The sequence below is a fragment of the Grampus griseus genome (genome assembly GCF_964374135.1).
Source record: "Grampus griseus genome assembly, chromosome: 7".
Taxonomy (NCBI): Eukaryota; Metazoa; Chordata; class Mammalia; order Artiodactyla; family Delphinidae; genus Grampus; species Grampus griseus.
In genome coordinates this window covers 71,110,064-71,134,399 of record NC_139001.1, presented here as the reverse complement: position 1 = coordinate 71,134,399, position 24,336 = coordinate 71,110,064, and the positions used below count along the sequence as shown (strand labels likewise).

Here is a 24,336-nt window from a genome sequence, read left to right as displayed (position 1 = left end):
TTTTAGTTGATTTATGCATTAAGAAAACACTAAGGAAGAATCAGAGGAGGTGGACCATGAGGTTGATAGAATTTGGGGGCAAAGAAAACAGGAGGGAGAAGTGGTGTGACAGTGCCCTCTACTCACGGGGCTGACGTGCATTCCAGTGTGTGTACTTCACCGGCTCTGACTTCTGCCCTGCCGTCTTCCAAGTGTATTCTCCTGTATCATTTTGATCTTGAAGAGCTATCCAAAAATAAGTGTCCTTCGTTTTTACCACACTACTGATCAAACTGGTAATAAAAGCCTGTTCAAACCTGAAAAAGGGAAAAAGGAAATGATTATAGTAAGTTTCTGGGCAATAAAGAAATGTCGTTAAAACATAATAAGGTGCACAGAATGGCACCCATGTAAGCATTTCTCATGAATTCTTTAGAACATGGGACAGAAAAATACTCAAAGACCCTGAATGTTACTAATAAATGCCAAACATCAGTGCAATTTCCAGAAATATATGAGTGAGGAAAATTTGATCCTCAAAGGTGGTGCTCAATTCTTTCAAGGAACAGAGTCCGGTTCCAGTTTCGGAGTGTAGGTAGTAAAGTCCAGAAAGCTAGCAATACATTTCTTGGCGCAACATATGCCCTATTGTGTAATTAAGCCACACAGCACACACATGCTGTAATGTGCATGTGGTGGGGAGGTGGCGGTGGGGGAGGTGGAGAAGAGAGAGGAGGAGGGACCCTATGCTTTTCTGAATGAGCATCTGCCGGACACAGGGTTCACATGCGCCCACCCACCACACTTGCCTGGTGAGAATGGAACAGAAATTGGAGTAGCAATTTTATGTCTCCCAGAGCAGTTTGTTCACAGGCACATGGAGTCACTGGCTTATTCAAATGCGTTCAGATGTGCATATTCACTGAAGATAAATTTAAAACCTTAGGAACTAATCCAAAGAAGTACACCCACTATATTCCCCAAATGGCTGAATGAATTAGTGTTTATTGACTGCTGGCAATGCTCCCTCTTCAACATGAATGCATTGAAAGCAGAATCTAGAAAATTTGTATACATGTTTCCACATGAATACCTAACAGAAACGTGTATTAAACTTTAACCAGCATTGAAATTTTAAGCTAAATTGGAAACTATCTTGAAAAATTTACTTTCAATACATGTAAAGTTTTGAAGAAACACCTTTCAAACAGTGGTAACTTTTGGCCAGACCCGCTGAGTCATTAAGAAAGGAAACACCTGATGAAATTATCCAGGAAACGTAAGGAGAAAGCAAATTAGACTTTTTCATCTGATTTTGGATTTTTTTTCATTACCATGCATCTTTAACTTGCTAAAGGAAGCAGAAGAAATGGGGTCATTCAAGAATAGAGGCGTCTCAAAGGAAATAGGGGAGAGAAAGAGAAAAGAACACAAAGAGGCAAACTTTTTAACTGCCTTATGAACATCACTAGCAACAGTTAGTTTTATGAGGCACCCATGATACTCATCTTTGCAGAGCATATGCTTTAGTGAATATTTTCTGCAGATAGTCTATTGATAATCTAAATAGCACACATTTGAAATTAGAAAAGTTCTTTTTAAATCAGATTGCAGTGGCAGAACCTTACATAAACATGCTTCAGAAAGAAGGTATATATAAAAAAAGAAGGTATATAAAAGTAAATACTCTCTAGATGCTGTGTAAGTTTCCTTACACTTCCACTGGTCCATGCTCTTATAACATAGGATCTATTTTTCCTTCTCCCCTCTGAGGCAGAGTAGCATCATTATCATGCATAGCTGGTGCCTGAAACTACAATGCTAGGAGGCCAGCAAGGCACTGCACCATGGAGGCTACGGTCAGGACCACTAGGCACTGTGCTGGTTCTAAACCCAGGGGACATCACTGGTTCTTCCATTACCTTGTACTATGGCATTTATTGGATAATGGAGAGATAACGTTGTCTGTGAGCTTGGCTTCTGGTATTATTATTCATGACAACACTTTGCTTTTGTCCCCTGTTGGTTTTAGATTTATTTAGTCCACTCTGATTTGCTATTTTATAACCATTTATCATTGCTCAAAACAATACAAATCTGCTTTTTGAATTGGCAAGTATATCTTTTAAGCAGTTACATATAATACTAATACATTAAATCCTATAACCTTCAGATAAAAACAGGACTCTAGTTTTTCCTGGTCCAGTTTAGAAGATGGCATTGTTAATAACAAAATTCAGCAACTATATCTTTTTTCTAAACCATGTACTCTAAGAAATTAACTCTGGATAACAGCATGCAGTCTCTTGAGTGTCTGTTTCCAACTGATAAAGAAACGAGATCTTTTTATATTCTTTATCACTCACTGTTTGGCTTCAAACACTTAAAGAGTTGTGAAAACTCTGGCTTAACAGTAATAGAGCAGATGACCTCTTAAAGTCTTTTCTGGCCCTGTGTTTTAGAATTCTTCATTTGAGAATATTCCAGAGTTTCATATCTGGATTTTTTGTCTGGTTTCACTGATGTTGTTTAATTTAAATGTTATTATGATTTAAGAAACAAACAATAACCATATGTACATATTTTTATGTATTTTTTGAGGAATTCAGTAAAGTAAAAATTGTTATTCTTCAGAAAAACAAAGGATAAAATATTTTGCTTATAACCTACTTATAAAATCAAAGTCTGTAGGTGAATACTTCTTAAAAATCAGAAAAAAAAATTTCCCATCAATCCTTTAAAAAGGCAAGCGATCAAATGTTTATTTTCAATGTAAACCAGAAAAAAACAAGTGTATCTTGAACTTCTATCAGTTTGAGAAGAATCTGTTGCTTATGGTGCTAAACATTAAATTTTAATTAAAAAAAATGCAATTTGAAGATAGCAATGCATTTTTTGGCATACTTGACACATTTTTTCATTTCAAAGTAAATATTTTATATTTCAAAAATGCACACTTTGAAAAAGGTATTTTATGCTTAAATCTCTAATTGAACATTATATTTCTTCATCAGTTTAGCCAGTGATATAAGTAGCTGAAAAAAAAAAGATGTTTCTTGTCTGTGAATAACACAGTAGTTAGCAGAAATCAGTAATTAATGACTGTGTTTGCGGTACCTAAAACCAGAGACTGAAAAAACGTAATGCATTGGAAGTAGCTTCACTAGAGAGCCATTTCAACTTAAACAATATGTGTATGTATGTATGTGTATATATATATATACATATATATATATGTATATATATATATACATACATGATTTGGTTAGGAGGGACTCAGCTTTGAGCTGAGTAATTGCAATTGTATTTCTCCCAATAAAACACTTGTTAGCACTTTTGATACCATTTTCAAATAACTAACTCTATTGCTGAACTAATATTAAAGTGATAAATTGCTTTCTTTTAAATGAAGAATGGCAGTAGAATATCAGTAGTTTTCAAATGGGAGGCGTGTCATGACCACTACTGCAAGAAGTTTCTGACGGTATTCCTCAAGAACTAGAAATGTTAAGTTTTTTGGATATTGTTTCTTTCAAAAGACTAGAAGAAAAATATAGAATTAGAAAATACATCTAAGATGTACACAAGAAATAAACCTGGAGGAGCAATGCAAACTTTTAGTGGCAGTTACCTTTGGGAAGGGAAGAGAGATTGGCTGGGAGGGGGCAAGAGTAAAGGTAAGGGGGCACTTTCACTTTTTAATCGATATTCTTCTGGCTTGCTTGAATTTATACCTATGAGAATGTTTCTATTGTGTAATTTTAAAAAGGGTAACCAAAATGTGTGTGTGTGTGTGTGTTTTTTTTCGGTACGCGGGCCTCTCACCGTTGTGGCCTCTCCCGTTGTGGAGCACAGGCTCCGGACGCGCAGGCTCAGCGGCCATGGCTCACGGGCCCAGCCGCTCCGCGGCATGTGGGATCCTCCCGGACCGCGGCACGAACCCGTGTCCCCTGCATTGGCAGGCGGACTCTCAACCACTGCGCCACCAGGGAAGCCCCAAAGTGTGTTTTTAAAAAGTAAGTTAACTGCATTCTACCAAAAAATTAAAAACTGTTAGAATTAATAAATGAATTCAGCAAGTGGAGGATACGAAGTCAACACGCAAAAATCAGTTGCATTTTTATATACCAACAATGAACAATCTGAAAAGGAAAATAATTCCATTTACAATAGCATCAAAAATAATAAAGTACTGGGGAATGAACTTGAGGCAAAGGAGGCAAAAGACTTGTACACTGAAAACTAGAAAACATTGCTGAAGGAAATTAAAGAAGACACAAAGAGTCCATCAACAGATGAATGGATAAAGAAGATATGGCACATATATACAATGGAATATTACTCAGCCATAAAAAGAAACGAAATTGAGTTATTTGTAGTGATGTGGATGGACCTAGAGTCTGTCATACAGAGTGAAGTAAGTCAGAAAGAGAATAACAAATACCATATGCTAACACATATATATGGAATCAAAAAAAAAAGGTTCTGATGAACCTGGGGCAAGACAGGAATAAAGACACAGATGTAGAGAATGGACTTGAGGACACAGGGAGGGGGAAGGGTATGCTGGGACAAAGTGAAAGAATAGCATTGACATATATACACCACCAAATGTAAAATAGATAGCTAGTGGGAAGCAGCTGCATAGCACAGGGAGATCAACTCTGTGCTCTGTGACCACCTAGAGGGGTGGGATAGGGAGGGTGGGAGTGAGACGCAAGAGGGAGGGGACATGGGGATATATGTAGACATACAGCTGATTCACTTTGTTATACAGCAGAAACTAACACAAGTTTGTAAAGCAACTATACTCCAATAAAGATGTTAAAAAAATAAAATTAAAGAAGCCACAAATAAATGGAAAGACATCCCATATTCATGGATTGGAAGATTTATTGTTAAAATGTCCATACTACCCAAAGTGATCGACAGATTGAATGCAATCTCTGTAAAAATCGCAGTGATTTTTTTTTGGCAGAAGTAGAAAAATTCATCTTAAAATTCATACGGAATTTCAAGACATCCTGAATAGCAAAAACAAGCATGAAAAAGCAGAACGAAGTTGGAGGTCTCACACTTCTTGATTTCAAAACTTACTAAAAAGTACAGTAATCTAAACAGTGTGATACTGGCATAAAGACAGACATATAGACCAATGGAATAGAATAGAGAACTCAGAAATAAATCATTGCATATATGGTCAAATGATTTTCCACAAGGGTGCCAAGACCATTCAATGAGGAAAGGACAGTCTTTTCAATAATAACGTTGTGAAAAGTGAGTATCCACCTACAAAAGAATGCAGCTGGACTCTTACCCTACACCATTTACAAAAATTAACACAAAGTGGATCAAAGACCTAAACATATGAGCTAAAACTGTAACACTCTTAGAAGAAAACACAGGGGAAATTTTTCATGGCGTTGAATGTGGCAGTGATTTCTTGGATAAAACACCAAAAGCACCGGCAAAAAAATAAGAAAGGATAACTTGGACTTAATCAAAATTAAAAACTTTTGCACGTCAAAGGACACTATCAACAGAGTGAAAGGCAACCCACGAATAGGAGATAGTATTTGCAAATTATGTATGTGATAAACAATTAATATGCAGAATATACAAAGACTCCTACAATTCAATGACAGAAAACAAACACTTCTGTTCAAAAATGGGAAAAAGACTTGAATAGACGTTTCTCCAAAGGAGATATAAAGATGCCAATAAGCACATGAAAAGATGCTCAGCTCACTAATCATTAGGAAAATGCAAATCAAAACCACAATGAGATACCACATCACATCCATAGGATGGCTAATATGTAAAAACAGAAAATAAGCAAGCATTGGCTAGGAGGTGGAGGAGTTGGAGCCCTTGTGCACTACTGGTGGGAATGTAAAATGTTGTAGCTCCTATGGAAACCAGTATGGTTTTTCCTCAAAAAGTTAAAAATAGAATTATTATATGATCCAGAAATTCCACTTCTGGGTATAGTACCCAAAATAATTGAAAGCAGGAACTTGAAAGATATTTGGATATTCATATTCATAGCAGCATTATTCACAATATCGAAAAGGCAGAAGTATCTTGTGTCTATCAATAGATGAATGGATAAACAAAATGTCATATATCCATACTATGGAATATTATTCAGCCTTAAAAAGGAAAGACAGGGCTTCCCTGGTGGCGCAGTTGTTGAGAATCTGCCTGCCAATGCAGGGGACATGGGTTCAAGCCCTGGTCTGGGAGGATCCCACATGCCGTGGAGCAACTAGGCCCGTGAGCCACAACTACTGAGCCTATGCGTCTGGAGCCTGTGCTCCGCAACAAGAGAGGCCGCGATAGTGAGAGGCCCGCACACTGCGATGAAGAGTGGCCCACGCTTACCACAACTAGAGAAAGCCCTCGTAGAGAAACGAAGACCCAACACAGCAAAAATAAATTAATTAATTAATAAAAACTCCTACCCCCAACATCTTCTTTAAAAAAAAAAAAAAGGAAGGACATTCTGACACATGCTACAACATGGATTAACCTAGAGGACATCAGGATAAGTGAAATAAACTAGGCACAATAGACAACTACTGTATGATCCTAGTTATAAGGTAACTGTAGTAGTCAACTTCACAGACACAGAAAGTAGAATGGTGGTTGCCAAAAGCTGGGAGCAAGGGAAATGGGGAGTTAGTGTTTAGTGGATACAGAATTTCAGTTTGGGAAGATGAAAAATATTTTGGAGCTGGAGGGTGGTGATGTTTGTACAATAATATGAATGTATTTAATGCCACTGGACTGTACACTTAAAATGGTTAAAATGATAATTTTGTTATGTATTATATTTTTCCACAATATTAAAAAGTTAACTGTAAAAGTGTTTAGGGGATATGGTTGCAAGAAAACGGCCGAGCTATAAAAATGCTTGCAAATAATGCACGTTTAAACTTAGGAAAAAATGAGATATTGCAGCATTTCTCATTTCGGGCAAAATTCTCAAAATCGAATGTCATTTGAATTATTTTGTACAAATATTCCAAGGCTGATTGATCGAAGGTTTAGATATACATGCATTTAGACAATTATCCATAGTAACTCTGGAACTCAAGTTTTGCATTCCTGCTCTGTCTGAAAGCAGGTGGCCAGGCCTAACAAAATTTTCTAACAGCAAGCAAATAAAATTCTGTTATTTGGGAATAAGGGTTTGTTTTTCTTCCCCTCTCTCTTCCACAAAGTGTTAAAAGTCCTAGGCCAGGAGCAGTTGCCCCATAGCAAAAGAAGGACGTAATTTGTAGCAGGTGGTTCTAATTGTGCCCGTAAAATCTGTTGCTCAGTTGTGCAGAAGAGCAGAAAATCAATTAGCAGCTACAAGCTTGGGTACTGGTGAGTGACAGGGGTGTCTTAACTCAAACAGGAAATCAGTAATGGAAGAAAATGATTACCAAGGTTGCTAGTGGATACTCCTGGATCTGAGGAGACTGTCCATCTACTGCCCAACCTTCTCAGACAAAAGATGCTGTTGAAAAATACTCGAATGTGAATTGTCACTCAAAGAACAGTATGCCGTGGGTCTTTGTTTCTTATCTGATAAGGTCCGAATGAATAAAAATCAAGAGCTTAGGACACTTCCTGTCTTCAACTTGTATGTCTCAGTCTTGAGTCATTGCTCTGGATGCAGACATGTTTGCAAGGCAGTGTTGATGCATGTTAACTGCCTGGGAGAGATGCCTCACTGGGACTAACATGTAGTACTCGGGGGCTTGACTGGTGACTGAGTAGCATGCCAGCAAAAGGTCACCTGGGGGGCCTAGGAGGTCGAGGAGGGGATGAAAACAAATTTACCCAAGCTATAGATCTATTTTAGAGCTGGACTACACATCAGCTTTGGCTACTGAATAGAGTTTATAAAAAAATTTATAGTATTCACAGCACACTCTCTTATTCAGTTTTGGGGGAAATGAAACATAGTAGGTTGTTTTCTAGACACTTGCTATCATTTGCATGAGGTCCCCAAAGGATTCCTAGAAAATGAAGTGTTTGAACTCTAACGGGTTTCTGCCTTACTTGGGTCACTTTGCCACTATGAGTTATCTGTAATGTCACTTTGAGTTTGTCCATTTATTGTGTTATTCCACTTTCTTCACTTGTTTCATGCGTTTATGTTCTATCTCTTTTGCTGCTGGCCTGCACGTGGTACCTGGGCAACTGCACTATGCCTTTTATTTTTTTTTTTGTACAGCATGCCAGTGTTTAATATGATGCCTCTCACAGTATAGATATTCAATAAATAATTTTCTAATAAACTTTTTTTTTTAATTTATTTTTTGGCTGTGTTGGGTCTTCGTTGCTGTGCGCAGGCTTTCTCTAGTTGCGGTGAGCGGGGGTTAGTCTTCCTTGCAGTGCGTGGGCTTCTCATTGCGGTGGCTTCTCTTGTTGTGGAGCATGGGCCCTAGAGTGCACAGGCTTCAGTAGTTGTGGTGCGTGGGCTCAGTAGTTGTGGCTCGTGGGCTCTAGAGTGCAGGCTCAGTAGTTGTGGTACACGGGCTTAGTTGCTCCGTGGCATGTGGGATCTTCCCGGGCCAGGGCTCGAACCTGTGTCCCCTGCATTGGCAGGCAGATTCTTAACCACTGCACCACCAGGCAAGTCCCTCTAATAAACTCTTGACTGTTGATTTTTGCATAGTCAGATAACATATGAAAAGTAGTTAACACAGTGCCAGGTATGTGATAGACACTCAATGAATATTACACACAAAAAAAGAAAGAATAAGATGTAAAAACAGGTGAAATAATTAGACCTTCTTCTTCAGTGAAAAACATTATAATTAACGAAAGAGCATATCTTCATTGGTCAAGATCCTGAATAAAGTCCAATGCTGACTCACTGACTGGAGGACTTCTAGCCCAAGGTACTCTCGAAAGCTTGTGGGTGGGTGAACAAGGCTGAGGATAAAGGCTTTCTTCTGCCTGGTAGCTATTCTGGGAAGGAGAAAGGAGAACTAAAAACAACACTGAGATACATCAGAAGTGGTGCTGTGCCCCGAAGAAAGAGTTTCTTGAGCATAAAATATTTCACCCGGCAATTTATTTTGCCAAATGCGGTCAATCTGTCCCTCTGTGTGTGTGTATGTGTGTGCATTCCTGTGCATTTGTTTGGAGGAAAGACTGAGACAGAAGGTAAGAGGTAAGAGGAGGAAGGAAACACTGGCAGCTTTGAACGTTGACGTCCCATGTGGGGAGAGCAGAGAAAGCACACAGAATTCCTCCTACAGGTTAGACCTGCATGTGAAGGGGTCTCTAGATAAAACCATAGCACCAGTTGTCCTGATTCCTGGTCTTCAACAGATTTTTTTAAAGGCAATGACCTTGGTAAAAAAGCAAGTGACTTGCTTTGTGGGTATAATTTTCCACGGAACCACTGAAGAGTTCTACCTTGATTCTGTCTTCAGCCTGGAGGAGTCTGTCTCTCAGCTCTCACTGTCCTCCTGGCATTGATAAGGACACTGAGGTCTCTTCTGATGTTGGTACTTTTATCCCTTGCTACACATCTGTAACATGTTGCAAACTGTATGGAGTGTGAAAAGGGCACAGTTTCTCTGTTTGTATGGTAAAGATACCTGTGCATAGAGAAATCTAAATCTAAAAAACGTAGACCTAAGAAGCAATGGGGAAGCATTTGAAAATCCTCCACAGTTTAGTTTTACTTACTTTTGTTCTAAAAAAACTCCACATGACTCATACACATTACATTTAAAAAACACTTCATATTTAAATAACATATTTCTTTTCTATTGCAAGCACTTAGATAAAATATCATTACAACTGAATATATTAGCAAAGCTAGGTAATTAAGAAATCTTTATGGAAAATAGAAGACATCTTAAATTTTACTATTTGTTACTCAAAAATCAATTTAAAATTAACATTGTAGGGGCTTCCCTGGTGGCGCAGTGGTTGAGAGACCGCCTGCCGATGCAGGGGACACGGGTTTGTGCCCCTGTCCGGGAAGATCCCACATGCTGCGGAGCGACTGGGCCCGTGAGCCATGGCCGCTGAGCCTGCGCGTCCAGAGCCTGTGCTCCGCAACGGGAGAGGCCACAACAGTGAGAGGCCCGCGTACCGCAAAAAAAAAAAAAAAAAAAAATTAACATTGTATGGTTTAAATTCATCTAAATCAATAATTTAAATAACTTAATACTCTGTTGTACAGTACACTTTAGATTTTCACTAGTTACTGATTGTGGCTAGATTTTATCATCCCAAGAACCCTCACGGCAAAAAAGCACTGCATGTTTCTGATAGAAAATTTCTATTTTACCTGTTTGTAATGGTTACAAGTGCAGGAGGACAGTAGTAACCACTGGAGGCATGGTCAAAGCTTCGAAGGACGGTGTCAATTTTGTAACAGAATCCACCATGTCTCTCCCATCCCTTAAACAAGGAAAATGAAAATTAAGGACACAATCTGATTTAGTTAAACAGTAAAATATATATATTTTTGGTGTATTCTCATTTACCAGTTTCTTCTCTGACCCACTCAAAACTTGAATGTTTCTCTTGATATATTTATATTTATTCTATCTACCATTAGCTACGCCACTTCTGCATTTGTTTAATTAATTCTTAAAACCTAAATGTTTTAACTAATTTAAAATCTTTAAGCCCAAAACCTTAAAAGCAAATTAAAGAAAAGGGACATTCACTCAAGATCTCTCCTTCTCTCCTTTCCTCTTTCTCTCTCTCCTTCTCTCTCTCTCTGTTCAGACTTATAAGATTTACTGTAAATGGTTCCTATGGGATGGTAAAAATTGAACATGTTGGCTTTAAGGACAGAATGCATGGGTTTGAATCCTGGCTCCACCATCATGTGACCTTATTTAATCGCTATGTGTCTTAGTTTTCTCCTCTGTAAATATGGATAATAATAGTATTCATGGGGTTGTTCTGAGAATCAAGGGGAGAAAATGCAGGCAGAGACCCCAGAATAGAGCCAGGAACTCAGTATGAGCAAAGAGGACATAAGTATCTAGATAACACTGTACTGTTTTTTTTTTTGTTATTGTTGTTGTTGTTTTTTAAGGGTCTTTCATACTGCTTATTTCATGTTATCCCACTGAGATTAGGGACTTAGATAATCTAAGTGAGAGACTAGTGGATAAACTGGCCTGGAACCTAATTTTGGTGCAATCCAGAATGGTTTTGTCTGGATCGTCAAGCTTCCAAATAGAAATTGGCTAAAATATATATATATACTTTTTGGTAAAGATTACTCCTTAGTCAACTGGCTAGCCTTTTAGAGAGAAAGCAAACAAGCTTTGGGACCTAGGCAAAAAATGACAAACGTGTATGGCTACGCCCTGGGAGCAAAGAAGGGTGGCTCTATTCTTTAAAATCATACAGTACAGGAGACATGGGTTCATTAGTCTTCTATATTTCGACTTAGTTATTTTAGTTCTTTCTCTTCCAATATTATAAAATCATATCACTTCTATCAGTCTATTTTTATGTATTCACCAGTTTTAAAATACACTTCATTTTGTGTCATGCCAATACTTGCCAGATTTTGATCAGATATAAAATGATTTCTGCTATACTACTCAGAAAATGTCTCAACCTTGCAGTAAATTAGAGAAAAATCTTATTTTAGAAATAAGCTATTTTAGTTCAAAACATTATTAAATGAGACGTGGATCACAGGAGCACCACATCCAGCCCGCCAGGATGTGCTCTGAATTCACTCCCTTAACTTCTCTCCCCAGCCTTATCTGTGTGAGTAATTGACAGTGTCAGCCAGAACCCCTCCGTGGGTCACTCCAGAGGGGGCAGGGAGGTTAGACTGCTTTTGTATTTGGAAGGACAGGAGGAGGAAGGCTGACAATTTGACCTTTCTGACAAAGTACTCCTTCTTCATTAGTGGTTTTTAGATCATAGGCTGCTTAGCAAAACAAAAAACCCAAGAACTTGAACAGGCTCAAGGAAAGAGGGGGAAATGTGGCATAGTAATAACCGGAAAACAAAGACTCTACTATAAGCCTTTGTCCGCACAATGAAAGCGGGAAGAATAATTGATTGTATTTGTGAATATCCTTTGTACATGAGATGCCATTTCATTTTACATGAAATCATGATGGTGACAGTACTGAAACGTTGCTCATATTATCTAGTCCCCCAAAAGTGACTCAGATGGAAATAAAATTTTAAAAAATTTCTGCTTTGAAATTATCCAGACTTATTTTGTAAGTTGGTTTTGCATGTGCAGACTGTTTAGAGAATTGCACTGAAGCAGATGGCTAAAAGAAAGGAAACTTTCGAAACCATATTCATAGATGCATAAAGAAATTAATGGAATTTCGCCATAAGAGTAAAGAACTGGCTCTGAACCCAGAATCCTTAAATATTGATAAGGCTGGTCAGAAAGAGGGAAGCAGTATACAAAAGTTTAGATAGAACATCAGTTGTTTCTGCTGTGTAAGAAGTTAATTACTCTTTTGACACAAATAAAACATGTTGGGTTGCCTTGAAAGCCACTGTAGGATGGATTTTTTTCAATATTTCTGATCAGATAGAGATTAGATCAGTGATCAGTAATAACTAATTCAGGAAATGTAATCATTAGGTAAGACGTCTGGTCATGTGTCAGCTATGGCACATGTATTGTTCAGCTAAAGTGTGAAGAGTAACTAATATGCTTACACATGGATGAATGAATCAAATGCAGTTTCTGAAGAGAGGGGTTATCGTTTAATTGGAACATAAGTAACTGGATTAGAAGAGAAAATAATTAAAAGAGAATTGCATAAAAACAAGATTTGTGAACATTTTGAGACTCACACAGCATAAAAATCTCCAATAGTTAAATCCAAAATTTTTAGGGGTGTGTGTGTGTGTGTGTGTGTGTGTGTGTGTGTGTGTGATGAGAGAGAGAGAGGGAATGCATGTGCTAAGGACACTGATAGATAAATTTTTTGTAACACAGCAGAATATTGAATGTATTTTAAGAAATTTAAGACAGATTATTTTCTACCTTTAAAGTTTAAGCCTAAAGTATGTTTTTTTAATTATTTTTAGTACTGAAAATAGTACTTTAAGTACCAAAAATAGTTTATTACTTAAAATACAAAGTATTTTTATTATCCCTTTCCTAAATAACAAATGTGTTGCAAACATGCATTTCTCTTTGTTATTGTATTTTATTCAAATATTCAAGTTTAAGAAAAGTGAAAAGGAAAACAAGACTCTGGGTGCAGAAAGTCACTCTCTGACTCAAAGGAATGCATTTGCTTTCACTCTGACAGTCTTCATTGGAAGACAATGAAAACCGCGTGTGAGACAGTGTATCACATGATAGGCATTGTTTATACAGATGGTATAACAGGATCATTTACATTTCTTATCTCAAAAGAAAACTAGTCTTGGGTGGAAATAGATGGTAAGACAACAATCCTTCCAAGAGCTGTAAATCTTTCATGTGCCCCTAGCTGATAATTGTTTGGTTTGTTACAAGAGCCCACTCAGAAAAAAACGAAGGGAAGGAAAGAAGAAAGGAAGGGAAGGAGGGGAAAGAGAGAGAGGAGGAAGCCAAGGCAGGAAAGAGAGGGAGAGAGATTCACTTTAATTTGATGGTGGATAAATCAGTCTGGTTATGAAGTCCCTGCAGTGTTCACAGCTCTTACCTTTTGGCAACCTGATTCAGTGTCAGAAAGGACACGGCCTGTTTTCTTACAAACGTAAAAAAGTGTTTCTTTGCAATTTTTAACTTTCCAGTGTCCCTCCTAAGAGGAAAAATATTACAAGATGAATGAATACACTCCATTATTGATGCTGATAATCAAAGTCAATAATTCTGAATTAAAATATGATTAATAATGCATGTTTCAAGGGGGCGTAATGTGTCAGGATCTTGTGTTAGAAAAGGTTGATTCTCTACATATGAGTGGGAGGTCTGGCTTTACATTAAACTGCTCTCAATATTTCGTTAAAGATGGGATAAGTAGTGATTCTCAATCTTTTGTGTGCACTGGAATCACCTGGAGGGGTTACTAAAGCACAGTTGATTGGGATCCGTTTGTCTCATTCAGTAAGTCAGGTGGGACCTGAGAATTTGTATTTCTAACAAGTTTTTAGCTGATGTGAATGCTGCTGGTCTGGGGGCCACACTTTGAGAACCACTTATATGAAACTATTCCCCTGACCAAATGAGAATGCTGCTTCTTCTCTCCAATCACTTCTAGGTGTTAAATTGAATGCTTTGCTGCTTACCTGATGCTGTATAAACCCGATGCTGGGGAAATGCCTGGAAAGCACCATGAATCACCCGAGATAACATTATCATAGCTGAACTTCATGTTCAACCCCCAGTACCCTTCTTCATCACGAATTCTCCAAAGCCCCACTCCATTTCCTCTTTATATGACGGGCAGATACCTTCATGTCTTCTCCTAGTTCTAATGAAGGCTGTTCTCATATCCTTCATTGATGATGAAATACAATAACTGCTAACTGATTAAAATTTTATCCTCCCAAAGGATTTTTTATTTTAACACAAACCAGACCTTTAGGCTAAAACCACACAATTTAAATTTTCACACAATTCAAATTCAAAATTTAGGTATCTCAGGCATGCAGGGTTTTAGGTGAGTAGAGAGCTCTTCCATGACCCTCAGAAACATACTATGTAGGAGGCTGACACCTTCACCTGTAAGAGCAGCCTTGTAGCCCATCCCCATGGAGTCTCCAGAAAACCATGCAGTTATAGGATATTGTCAGGCACACTGTAATTGCTTAGTAACTATTGGATGGACAGATGAATGGCTACCAACCTCTCAGATTCAAATTGAGGTATCGACCATGTTTAGGTAACTAGTTAATTATAATAATTACATTCATATTGAGTTCAACTTTAAGGGAATAAGTGTTACTTTTTATGCATCTACTGTTTAAGGAGCTACTGAGTTGCTAAAAAGGGGCCACAAAATACCACATTTACAGCAGCAGCATCCTAACACATCCAATAATATTAATACCTATCCTCACTCTCTTAAAAACAACTTCTCGGTCCAAATGTTGGCTCCTGCTTTGTGAATATGCTAAGTGAAATACCCATGTCTGTCAAATAAAAAAGGAGAATGTCAATAGGAAACTAAGATCACCTTAATTATATCAAAACTAATGAACCAATAAAGCATCAAATACTGTAGAATAAACTACAGTGGTTTTCAGCAGAGTAACACCCAAAACAAACATTTGGAGAGGTCATTGTTCCCCCTCAGGTGTGACTCTGAGACATTGCCTGAGCACTATCATTGTAACTGCATGGATTTGTGACAGCCTTGAAAGATAAAACAATGAAATGTGTCATAAAAGTAAGTGCTTAAAAAAAAAAAAAAGTAAGTGCTTAGACATTTCCCATGTTTGGCTGGCACAATCACTTTGTCAAGCTACTTAAGTAACATTTAATAAACTGCTTCTTGGGGGAACTTGATATGGTATCCCGGTGTCTTAAAAGAGTAAGCATGCCTACCAAATCCCAATAACCTCCTAAAACTTCACCAGTGAGCTCAGTAGCTATCTGATCAAAGAGATTGTCTATTCTAAACATATAAAAAAACCCTTCAAATGGCTTGGGATTAAACAAATTCTGTATAATCAGAGGTTTTAGATAAATGAGAGACTAGCACATAAAGGTAAGTGTAATGTTAAGGTCACTGGGACCATCACATTCATGTGAAGAAAACAGCAAGGTTTTCCATTGATTTGCAGTTTTCAAAGAGGTTACATGCAGTGTTGAAATCCTTTTATGTTAAGAAGATAATGGAGCTTAAAAACCATCACCTTCCAGAGTAATTTCCGAACTCCTTGGTTCTTCCCCTCATCTTCACCAGGGTGGTCAGTGGCACCCCCATCCACCAAAATGGTGGTGCTCAAAACCTACCTGTCTCTCACCCCCACGTCTGCTTTAGCAACAATTCCTGTCTTCTAGAGGATCCTTGAATCTGTCTTCTTGTCTCCATATTCACTACTCTAATTCAACCACAGGAGTAGCCTCCAAACTGGTTTCTCTGCTTCCACTCTCTTCTCTCCAATCAATTCTCTATGTAGCAGCCACAGTTGATCTTAAAATGTAAATCAGATCATGCTTTCATCTACTTGAAGCCCTTTAGTGGGTCCTATCCCAGGCCTATAAGCCTCACATTTTTGCATTCTTCCTGCCCCATCTCCTACCACCTTTCACCGTCCATACCTCCACACCATCCTGGTCTCCTTTTTGATTATCAAACATGGCAAGCCTTGGCCTGCCTTTGGGCAGCTGCCCCCTGCCTGGAATGTTCTCCTGCTCTTCAAGAGATTTTTTTTTTGTTCAAGTCCCAGCTTAAATGTCACCTCTTCAGAGAGCCCTCCTTGACTGTCTTGTCTGAAGTAGCTGTCCCAACCCAAGTTTCTCACCATCTTGAACCTATGTCCTCAGAGCTATTATCACAACTATAATTACCATGTGTTTTTAGTGTGTATATGTTTTACTGCTTAGCGTGGAAGCGCCAGGAGGAGCAGGCACTGTGCCTGTCTTGGTGTCTGCCACAGCCCAAGTCCCTGGCACAGGTGGCCCTCAGTACAAGTTCAGCAAAGTGAGCATTGAACAAATGAATCAACTTACAGATTGCTCCGCTGAGACACATAGCTGGCTTGTATTTGGAAAAATTTGGGGCTCAGGTGTGTGCCAATTAGTAAAGATGACTGAGGAGCCATCAGACCATTCAAAGGAAACTGGAATTTTATTGTTGCTTAAACCAATCCATGTTTCTGATGCATTTTCTGCAAGAGATAAATGTAAATTACTTACAAGAATCCTAGTATCTGCAAAGGTGATAACACAGAGGGGCTATTACCAATATATACCACTTTGCATGTGATTCCTTCTTTGTTTCTTCTTGGAATGAAACCTGTTTAAGTTTTGGTATAAAATACCTGCTTAAACCCTTCCCCCCTTAGTCTATCTGGATCTGCTCAACATAGGCCTTATAAGTGAGGCAGAGTGTCAGTGAAAGCCAGGGCAAGGAGAAAGCTTAAGCAAGTCAGATTGCCAGGACTCTAGTTAGTTCGTGCTACAGTATGGAAAGTAGATCTGCAAAGTCTGGTTTTTCTTCTACCCCGAAAAAGGAAAAATAGGAAGGTCAATCGAATTAAGAAAAGGCACTTAGAAAAAAACGTTTTAATGATGTCTAGCTTTACTTTTTTTCTTTTGGCTAGGGAAAAAAAAGGAGCAGAAATTCTTAGAAACATTGAATAGGAGCAGTGGGGTTGCTGGAAAAGTAAATAAAATAAAGCTGACCAGTCTAGGTAGGGAGAAAAGACCCTCGATGGCTGGGAGAGTGTTCCAGTGCCCCGCTGACACAGAGGCAGCCACGGGATTCTTTCAATCCCAAATGCAAAGGGTGAGGAACAATGACAGAAGGAGTTTTGTTTTCACTCCAAACTAAAACCTAACATTGAAATAGAGTAGATGCCGGATTTTTCCACTAAAAAAAGATTTACTCTCAGTCAATGATTTCAATGTTTTCCAGCAGAATTCTATGTCCATATATGACATAGGTAGGGGGAGATCTGCTCTGGTGGGTAAAGCTGGGTGGAGGCCTCAGAGCTTGGAACCCCTGAGCATGCTACACAGCTTGAAAAACACCACACCAAATAAATTACCCATTTTCACTGGCTAAAGTTATTTTAATATAATCAATTTTGTAAGGAATTTCCTTTATTGCTTGGATTACATGGCCACAGCGCATTACTGCTATCTAGTGCTCATTATGCTAAATTACAGGTTCAGGTTTTTTAAATTAGAAATTTCAGGAAATGACCTTTCTCCCTTAAAAAAAAAAAAACCCAAAAATGAAAACATGTAATATATCTGGCATCTATGAGATGTTACAAAGTTTCTGAATATGTATTTTGTAAAAATTCAGTGAATTTTCACTCCTGGGTATTATTTGGAAATTTCAGATACATGTGCCATAAAGAATCAATTTTAAATAGCTTAATTTCTTTTCAACTTCACTAATAAAGAGAGTTACTCCATTAATTTCATACTTCTTAAACCAAAGACACTTGGCACTCACCATCTCCAAGGAGGGTTACAAGAAACTCCACTTCTGCTAACGAATCTATGTCTATTAATGCACTGTTATTGGACTGGCAAGAATGCAAAGCTTCATTCCAGGTCTTTTTTTCTTTCTGAAGTTTATAGCAATTACGATTGTGGGGATTCCAGCCAGGCTCACAGTGGGTAGCATAATATTTCCAAGCATCGTTTTCTGTTTGAACCAACAAAAAACGAAGTTATTTACCACAATTGTTTTAACATTACTTATTACCCCCAACATAAATCACCATTAATATATGATTATTTTTTAAATTTGAAAAACAAGCATATGATACAATAAGATATAGATCATAGCATTCTAGATCTTCAGACTTGAAAAGGATCCCATCTATGATCTGGACTAGGATCTAATGGATCTCAGTGCTTCATTTTCCAGATGAGCTATCTAAGGCACAAAGAGGTTAAGGAGACTTGATAAAGGTCATACAACCAAAGTGAGAGTCAGGGCTAGATATAAAATTTAGCATTTAGAGCTATCCATTTAAAAAAACCTTTTTACACTAAAAAAGGAGTATTATGGAACACAATTTAAATGCTTTTTAAAGGATTTTATATACAGTATTAGGTGCAGGGGGTAGATAGTTATTCTCAGCTGAAAAGAATCTGAAATTCTGGCCGCTTTATCTAGAGCAGAGATGATAGCTTTTATTTTGGGGGTCAGGCTTAGTGCCTCTGATGTCCCTCTGTGTTCATATGGACTCTGGGTTCGACTTACAGCAAAATAATGCCACGATGCTTTAACACTGGCAGGGAAGGCAGCTGTGTGCATGCCAACTTTGGCTCTCCTCTTCCAGGAACTTGCCCCCAGCCTGATGACAGCATTTTTACTTTATTTTATTAACCACAACTGGGTGCCTCCCTTAAGCACTAACTTAGTTAGAAACAACTTCACTGCTAATTTGGGAAACAAGACATTCTTTTAAAATCACTTCTAGGACTCTGACAGCTATTAGAATCACAGTGGATGAATGTTAGAACATTTAGATAGATAGATAATATCAACCTAAAAACACAGTCACAGACCCCTTGAAAAAATGAACCCTAAACTTCACTCTAGAGGTAAGATAAAAAGATAAAAGAGGAACTTCTCTGATTGACGTAAGGGTGGAGATAAGGAAAGAAACTGGGGACCCTGGATGCACAGTTGGAAGACACTGGACTAGATCATCCAAAGTATTTTTTGGACCTGAAACAACAGCAAGTAATCCAAACAAACTTAGCTTAACTGCCATCATTTCTGGTCTTCTGACCTCAATTAATAGATCAGGAGAGCAAATAAAATTGAAGAAAAGAAGGATAGCAGGAGGCAGTGCAGGAGGGCATAAGAAAAAAAATGAAGACAGAAGAAATTGAGGCAGGAAAATGAAAGGAAAAGAGGGAGGGACAGGACAATAACAGTGATAGCAATGTCAGCACATTCTTGACATAATGAAAAAATCTCTACGCAAAAAAATGATGAGATGCTTCTTCTCCTCACCCCCATATTCTACAATATCTTTAGGCTTAGCTACTTAAAGGAAAATAAAAGTTAAAGCTTAATTGTAAGAGGGTGTGGAGAAAAGGGAACCCTCCTACACTGTTGGCAGGAACATAAATTGGTACAACCATTATAGAGAACAGTAAGGAGGTTCCTTAAAAAGCTGAAAATAGAGTTACCATATGATCCTGCAATCCCACTCCTGAAAACTCCAGAAAAGATGAAAACTCTAATTCAAAAAGATACATTCATCCCAATGTTCATAGCAGCACTATTTACAGTAGCCAAGATATGGAAGCAACCTAAATGTCCATCGACACATGAATGGATAAAGAAGATATGGTACATATATACAATGGAGTACTACTCAGCCATAAAAAAGAATGAGATAATGCCATCTGTAGCAACATGAATGGACCTAGAAATTTTCATACTAAATGAAGTAAGTCAGACAAAGACAAGTATCATATGATATCACTTATGTGTGGAATCTAAAAAAATGATACAAGTGAACTTACTTATAAAAGAGAAATAGACTCACAGACATTGAAAACAAACTTATGGGTATCAAAGGGGAAAGGGGGGGATAAATTTGAAGATTGGGATTAACAGATACACACTACTCTATGTAAAATAGATAAACAGCAAGGACCTACTGTATAGCACAGGGAACTATATTCAGTATCTTGTCATAACCTATCATGGAAAAGAAGCTGAAAAAGAATATATATATATATATATATATATATATATATACACACACAACTAAATCACTTTGCTGTACACCTGAAACTAACACAATATTGTAAATTAACATAACATAATATCGTAAATTAAAAAGCTTAATTGGGGACTTCCCTGGTGGTGCAGTGGTTAAGAATCTGCCTACCAATGCAAGGGATATGGATTCAATCCCTGGTCCCGGAAAATCCCACATGCCGCGGAGCAACTAAGCCCGTGAGCCACAGCTACTGAGCCTGTGCTCTAGAGCCCGCAGGCCACAACTACTGAAGCCCGCGTGTCTGTGCTACACAACAAGAGAAGCCACCACAATGAGAAGCCTGCCTACGTCGATGAAGAGTAACCCCTGCTCGCTGCAACTTGAGAAACCCCGCACACAGCAACGAAGACCCAACGCAGCCCCCCCAAAAAAAATAAATAAATCTATAAAAAAATAAAATAAAATATAAAAGCTTAACTGTAAGGGATAATATTTTAGAAAGATAATTCAGATTATTGTTTTAAATGTAGAGTTGTTTCTAATTATGCTGGTAATGATTCTTTAAAAATGGTTATGTTTTTATCTCTACTTCCTGAGTTCAGACATTAATTCCATAGAAACTAAGAAGAAGTAATAGATCTTAAGAATAGAAATAACTGAGCTTCAGGTACTAGATTGTAATTATGTGGTATTTAAGTCTTAGGTACACCTAAAATTTTGTTTGTTATTTCAAGGAGGAAGTATTACTAACAAGAGATATAGAGTACGATAGGAGATCAATGAAGTAAATAATTTTATAAAACTATTTTCTAATTCATATTTTTAATTTCTAGGGTAACCATAAATAAATAAAACTCAACTAGAATAGAAAATGAAGCATATCTTGTTGTTCTAAGGCAAAATGAATAAGAAAGCAAAGTTTTTAAAAAGAGAGGGAGAAAATGTTTTCTATACTTAGGTTATTTTGCTTTAGTTTTTAGTAAAAACCTAAATGCATTTATTAAATTCATGGTACCTTTGGAATAACAGATCTTATCTTGTTACACATTTTTATTCATATAAAAACTAGCCTTAGCTAAGTTTAAATTATAAATTATTAGCAAAAAATAAAGGACTTTGAATATATTGAGAGGGCAAGTAAGCAACTTACTTATAAAAACAGCTTAAAATAAAAACACTCACCAACTACTTCGTGATCAGTATGGTTTAGATATTTTTTACATATGTAAGGCAAAGTGGACTCACAATCCCGACTTCTCCAGGCATTTGGCATAAATGCATTAAAAGTTCCACAGTGATATTCAACAAATGGCTCAAAATTTATTTCTGAAAATACAATATGTGTGTACTTAATGTTAGAAGCAAAAGCAGTTAGTTCAATATATACTGAAATGTAGTTTTAGCATAAAGCTAAAACTAGACAGCACTTCTCTTTGGCATATGTAGTAAATCCTATAAGATGTTATATTTATGATTTTGCAGTTGAAGTCCAGGCATGACAATGAAATGATTTCCCAAAGATAGCAACAGCTGATTTTATTGTTTTAAGGTAGAGAGATATTTTTCAATCTGTTGCTATTTTTTTTCACAAAATGCAATCGTACTTTATTATATTTTCTAGTTATTCAAGATTCAACTATAACAATCTTTTAAACAACACATTTAAACATAATGTGAGTGCGTTGTATTACACAGTTAATGTAATTGACTTAGAATCCCTAAGAAAAACCAATTTTCCTTTTTTTGTGCGAGACATACTGATGTAAGACAGTAATTGATCATATCTTTGGAGGGCAAAGGTTAACTGGAGAGGAAATTGACTAGGAGAGAGTGGGAAAAAATATACGAAAACAATCTGTACATAAACATCTACTTCTGAGATTTAATTTCTTATCTCTGTTGCTATTTTTAAAACAACTGATTAGAATCTTGGTTTTGACCCAAATCCTCATGCACCCTTGGCTTACCTTCTTGGCCTCCATTTTCTCGTTTGGAAAAGCATGCCTTATAGAAATTCAATCAGGCTTTAAAAATGTTTATAAGCCACTTTCACAATAACACGTCGTATACATATGTGGGAATATTGCTATTTTAGGCTATGGGACGATGCCACCTGTTGAAGATAAACAAAACGCTGCAGGTACCTGGGTTCCAGTTCAGATAGTTGAGTGGTGTTCTATCCGACCACTGCCAACCAGCATTTTCATCTAGCTGATTCAGACCTATCCATACTTCCACTGCTTCATTGCCAAAGTGCTCTGAAATAAGAGAAATACGGAGTTTCAAAAAAAATATCAATGTTACACGTCTTTCTTGTTTTCCTGTTCCTGGGGCATGGAGTCATAAATTAACTCCATCAATGGCAGAAAAGAGTTTAAGTGCCACTAAACACCACCCTGGTGCTTCAGAGTAAAAAAAGCCAGCCTGAGAAACATGGCAGTCTCCTAAAGGCTCGCTGACAGCAACTGTGCAGTGTTTAATCTAAGCATACAGGAATGCTGCCTCTCAACGGTCGTCAATCCATCAACAGTTCATGGTTTCAAATCTGAGACCATCTGACCCATGTGAGCTTACCCACTTGAGGGTTTTAGAGGGGGAAGGAGGAAGTGCCCAGGGCCAGTCCTACAAAGTGCCCCTCTGTCTTCCTATTTTTTTGCCACATGTGTCTGGTGGCCTCAATCTGGAGGCTCAGGACTCGAGTACACTGAGCTCAGGCTACCTCAGGCCCTGAGAAAGAGGAATAGGAAGAAATGCTATTAAATCTCTATAATGGGTATGTGTGTGCAGAGATGTAATGTTTACACTTGTCAATACTCTTGAAATATTTCACAGTTAAAAAAATTGAACAACTTAGAGGACCTTTTCCTTAGGGGTCTGGCTAGGAAGCAGAAGGCATATTAAGTGTTGTTAGTGCCGGGAGGCAAGCCCTCAAATTTAAGGTATGCTAAAGAAATGGGGGAAGGGCTGTCCAGTCGAGAGCCAATGGGGGTTGTCTGGCCAAGAGGAGAGCAGAATCCACGGGACCAGGGTATGTAGAGGGATCAATAGCAGGTTGGCCAATCCAAAAATGGGCAGAAGACCTAAATAGACATTTCTCCAAAGAAGATATACAGAGTACCAACAAATACATGAAAGAATGCTCAACATCATTAACCATTAGAGAAATGCAAATCAAAACTACAATGAGATATCATCTCACACCAGTCAGAATGGCCATCATCAAAAAATTTACAAACAATGAATGCTGGAGAGGGTGTGGAGAAAAGGGAACCCTCTTGCACTGTTGGTGAGAATGTAAATTGATACAGCCACTATGGAGAACAGTATGGAGGTTCCTTAAAAAACTAAAAATAGGACTACCATATGACCCAGCAATCCCACTACTGGGCATATACCCTGAGAAAACCATAATTCAAAAAGAGTCATGTCCCAAAATGTTAACTGCAGCTCTATTTACAATAGCCAGGACATGGATGCAACCTAAGTGTCCATCGACAGATGAATGGATAAAGAAGATGTGGCACATATATACAATGGAATATTACTCAGCCATTAAAAGAAACGAAATTGAGTTATTTGTAGTGAGGTGGATGGACCTAGAGTCTGTCATACAGAGTGAAGTTAAGTCAGGAAGAGAAAAACAAATACTGTATGCTAACACATATATATGGAATCTAAAAAAAAAAAATGGTCATGAAGAATCTATGGGCAGGATGGGAATAAAGACACAGACCTACTAGAGAATGGATTTGAGGATATGGGGAGGGGGAAGGGTAAGCTGTGACAAAGTGAGAGAGTGGCATGGACATATATACACTACCAAATGTAAAACTGATAGCTAGTGGGAAGCAGCCACATAGCACAGGGAGATCAGCTCGGTGCTCTGTGACCCCCTAGAGGGGTGGGATAGGGAGGGTGGGAGGGAGGGAGACGCAAGAGGGAGGAGATATGGGGATATATGTATATGTATAGCTGATTCACTTTGTTATAAAGCAGAAACTAACACACCATTGTAAA

At 37.9% G+C, this 24,336-nt stretch overlaps 1 protein-coding gene across 1 annotated transcript in view; it reads right to left on the bottom strand.

The window, feature by feature from the left end:
• Positions 1 to 24,336, bottom strand: part of PLA2R1 (phospholipase A2 receptor 1) — a gene marked incomplete at its 5' end in the record, with an annotated part of 114,545 nt that overhangs the window by 57,462 nt on the left and 32,747 nt on the right. Inside the window, 7 exon segments of the mRNA XM_082658812.1 lie at positions 127 to 296; positions 10,289 to 10,401; positions 13,644 to 13,742; positions 16,622 to 16,779; positions 18,078 to 18,272; positions 21,502 to 21,645; positions 22,464 to 22,577. Coding sequence (XP_082514938.1) covers positions 127 to 296; positions 10,289 to 10,401; positions 13,644 to 13,742; positions 16,622 to 16,779; positions 18,078 to 18,272; positions 21,502 to 21,645; positions 22,464 to 22,577 — 993 coding nt within the window.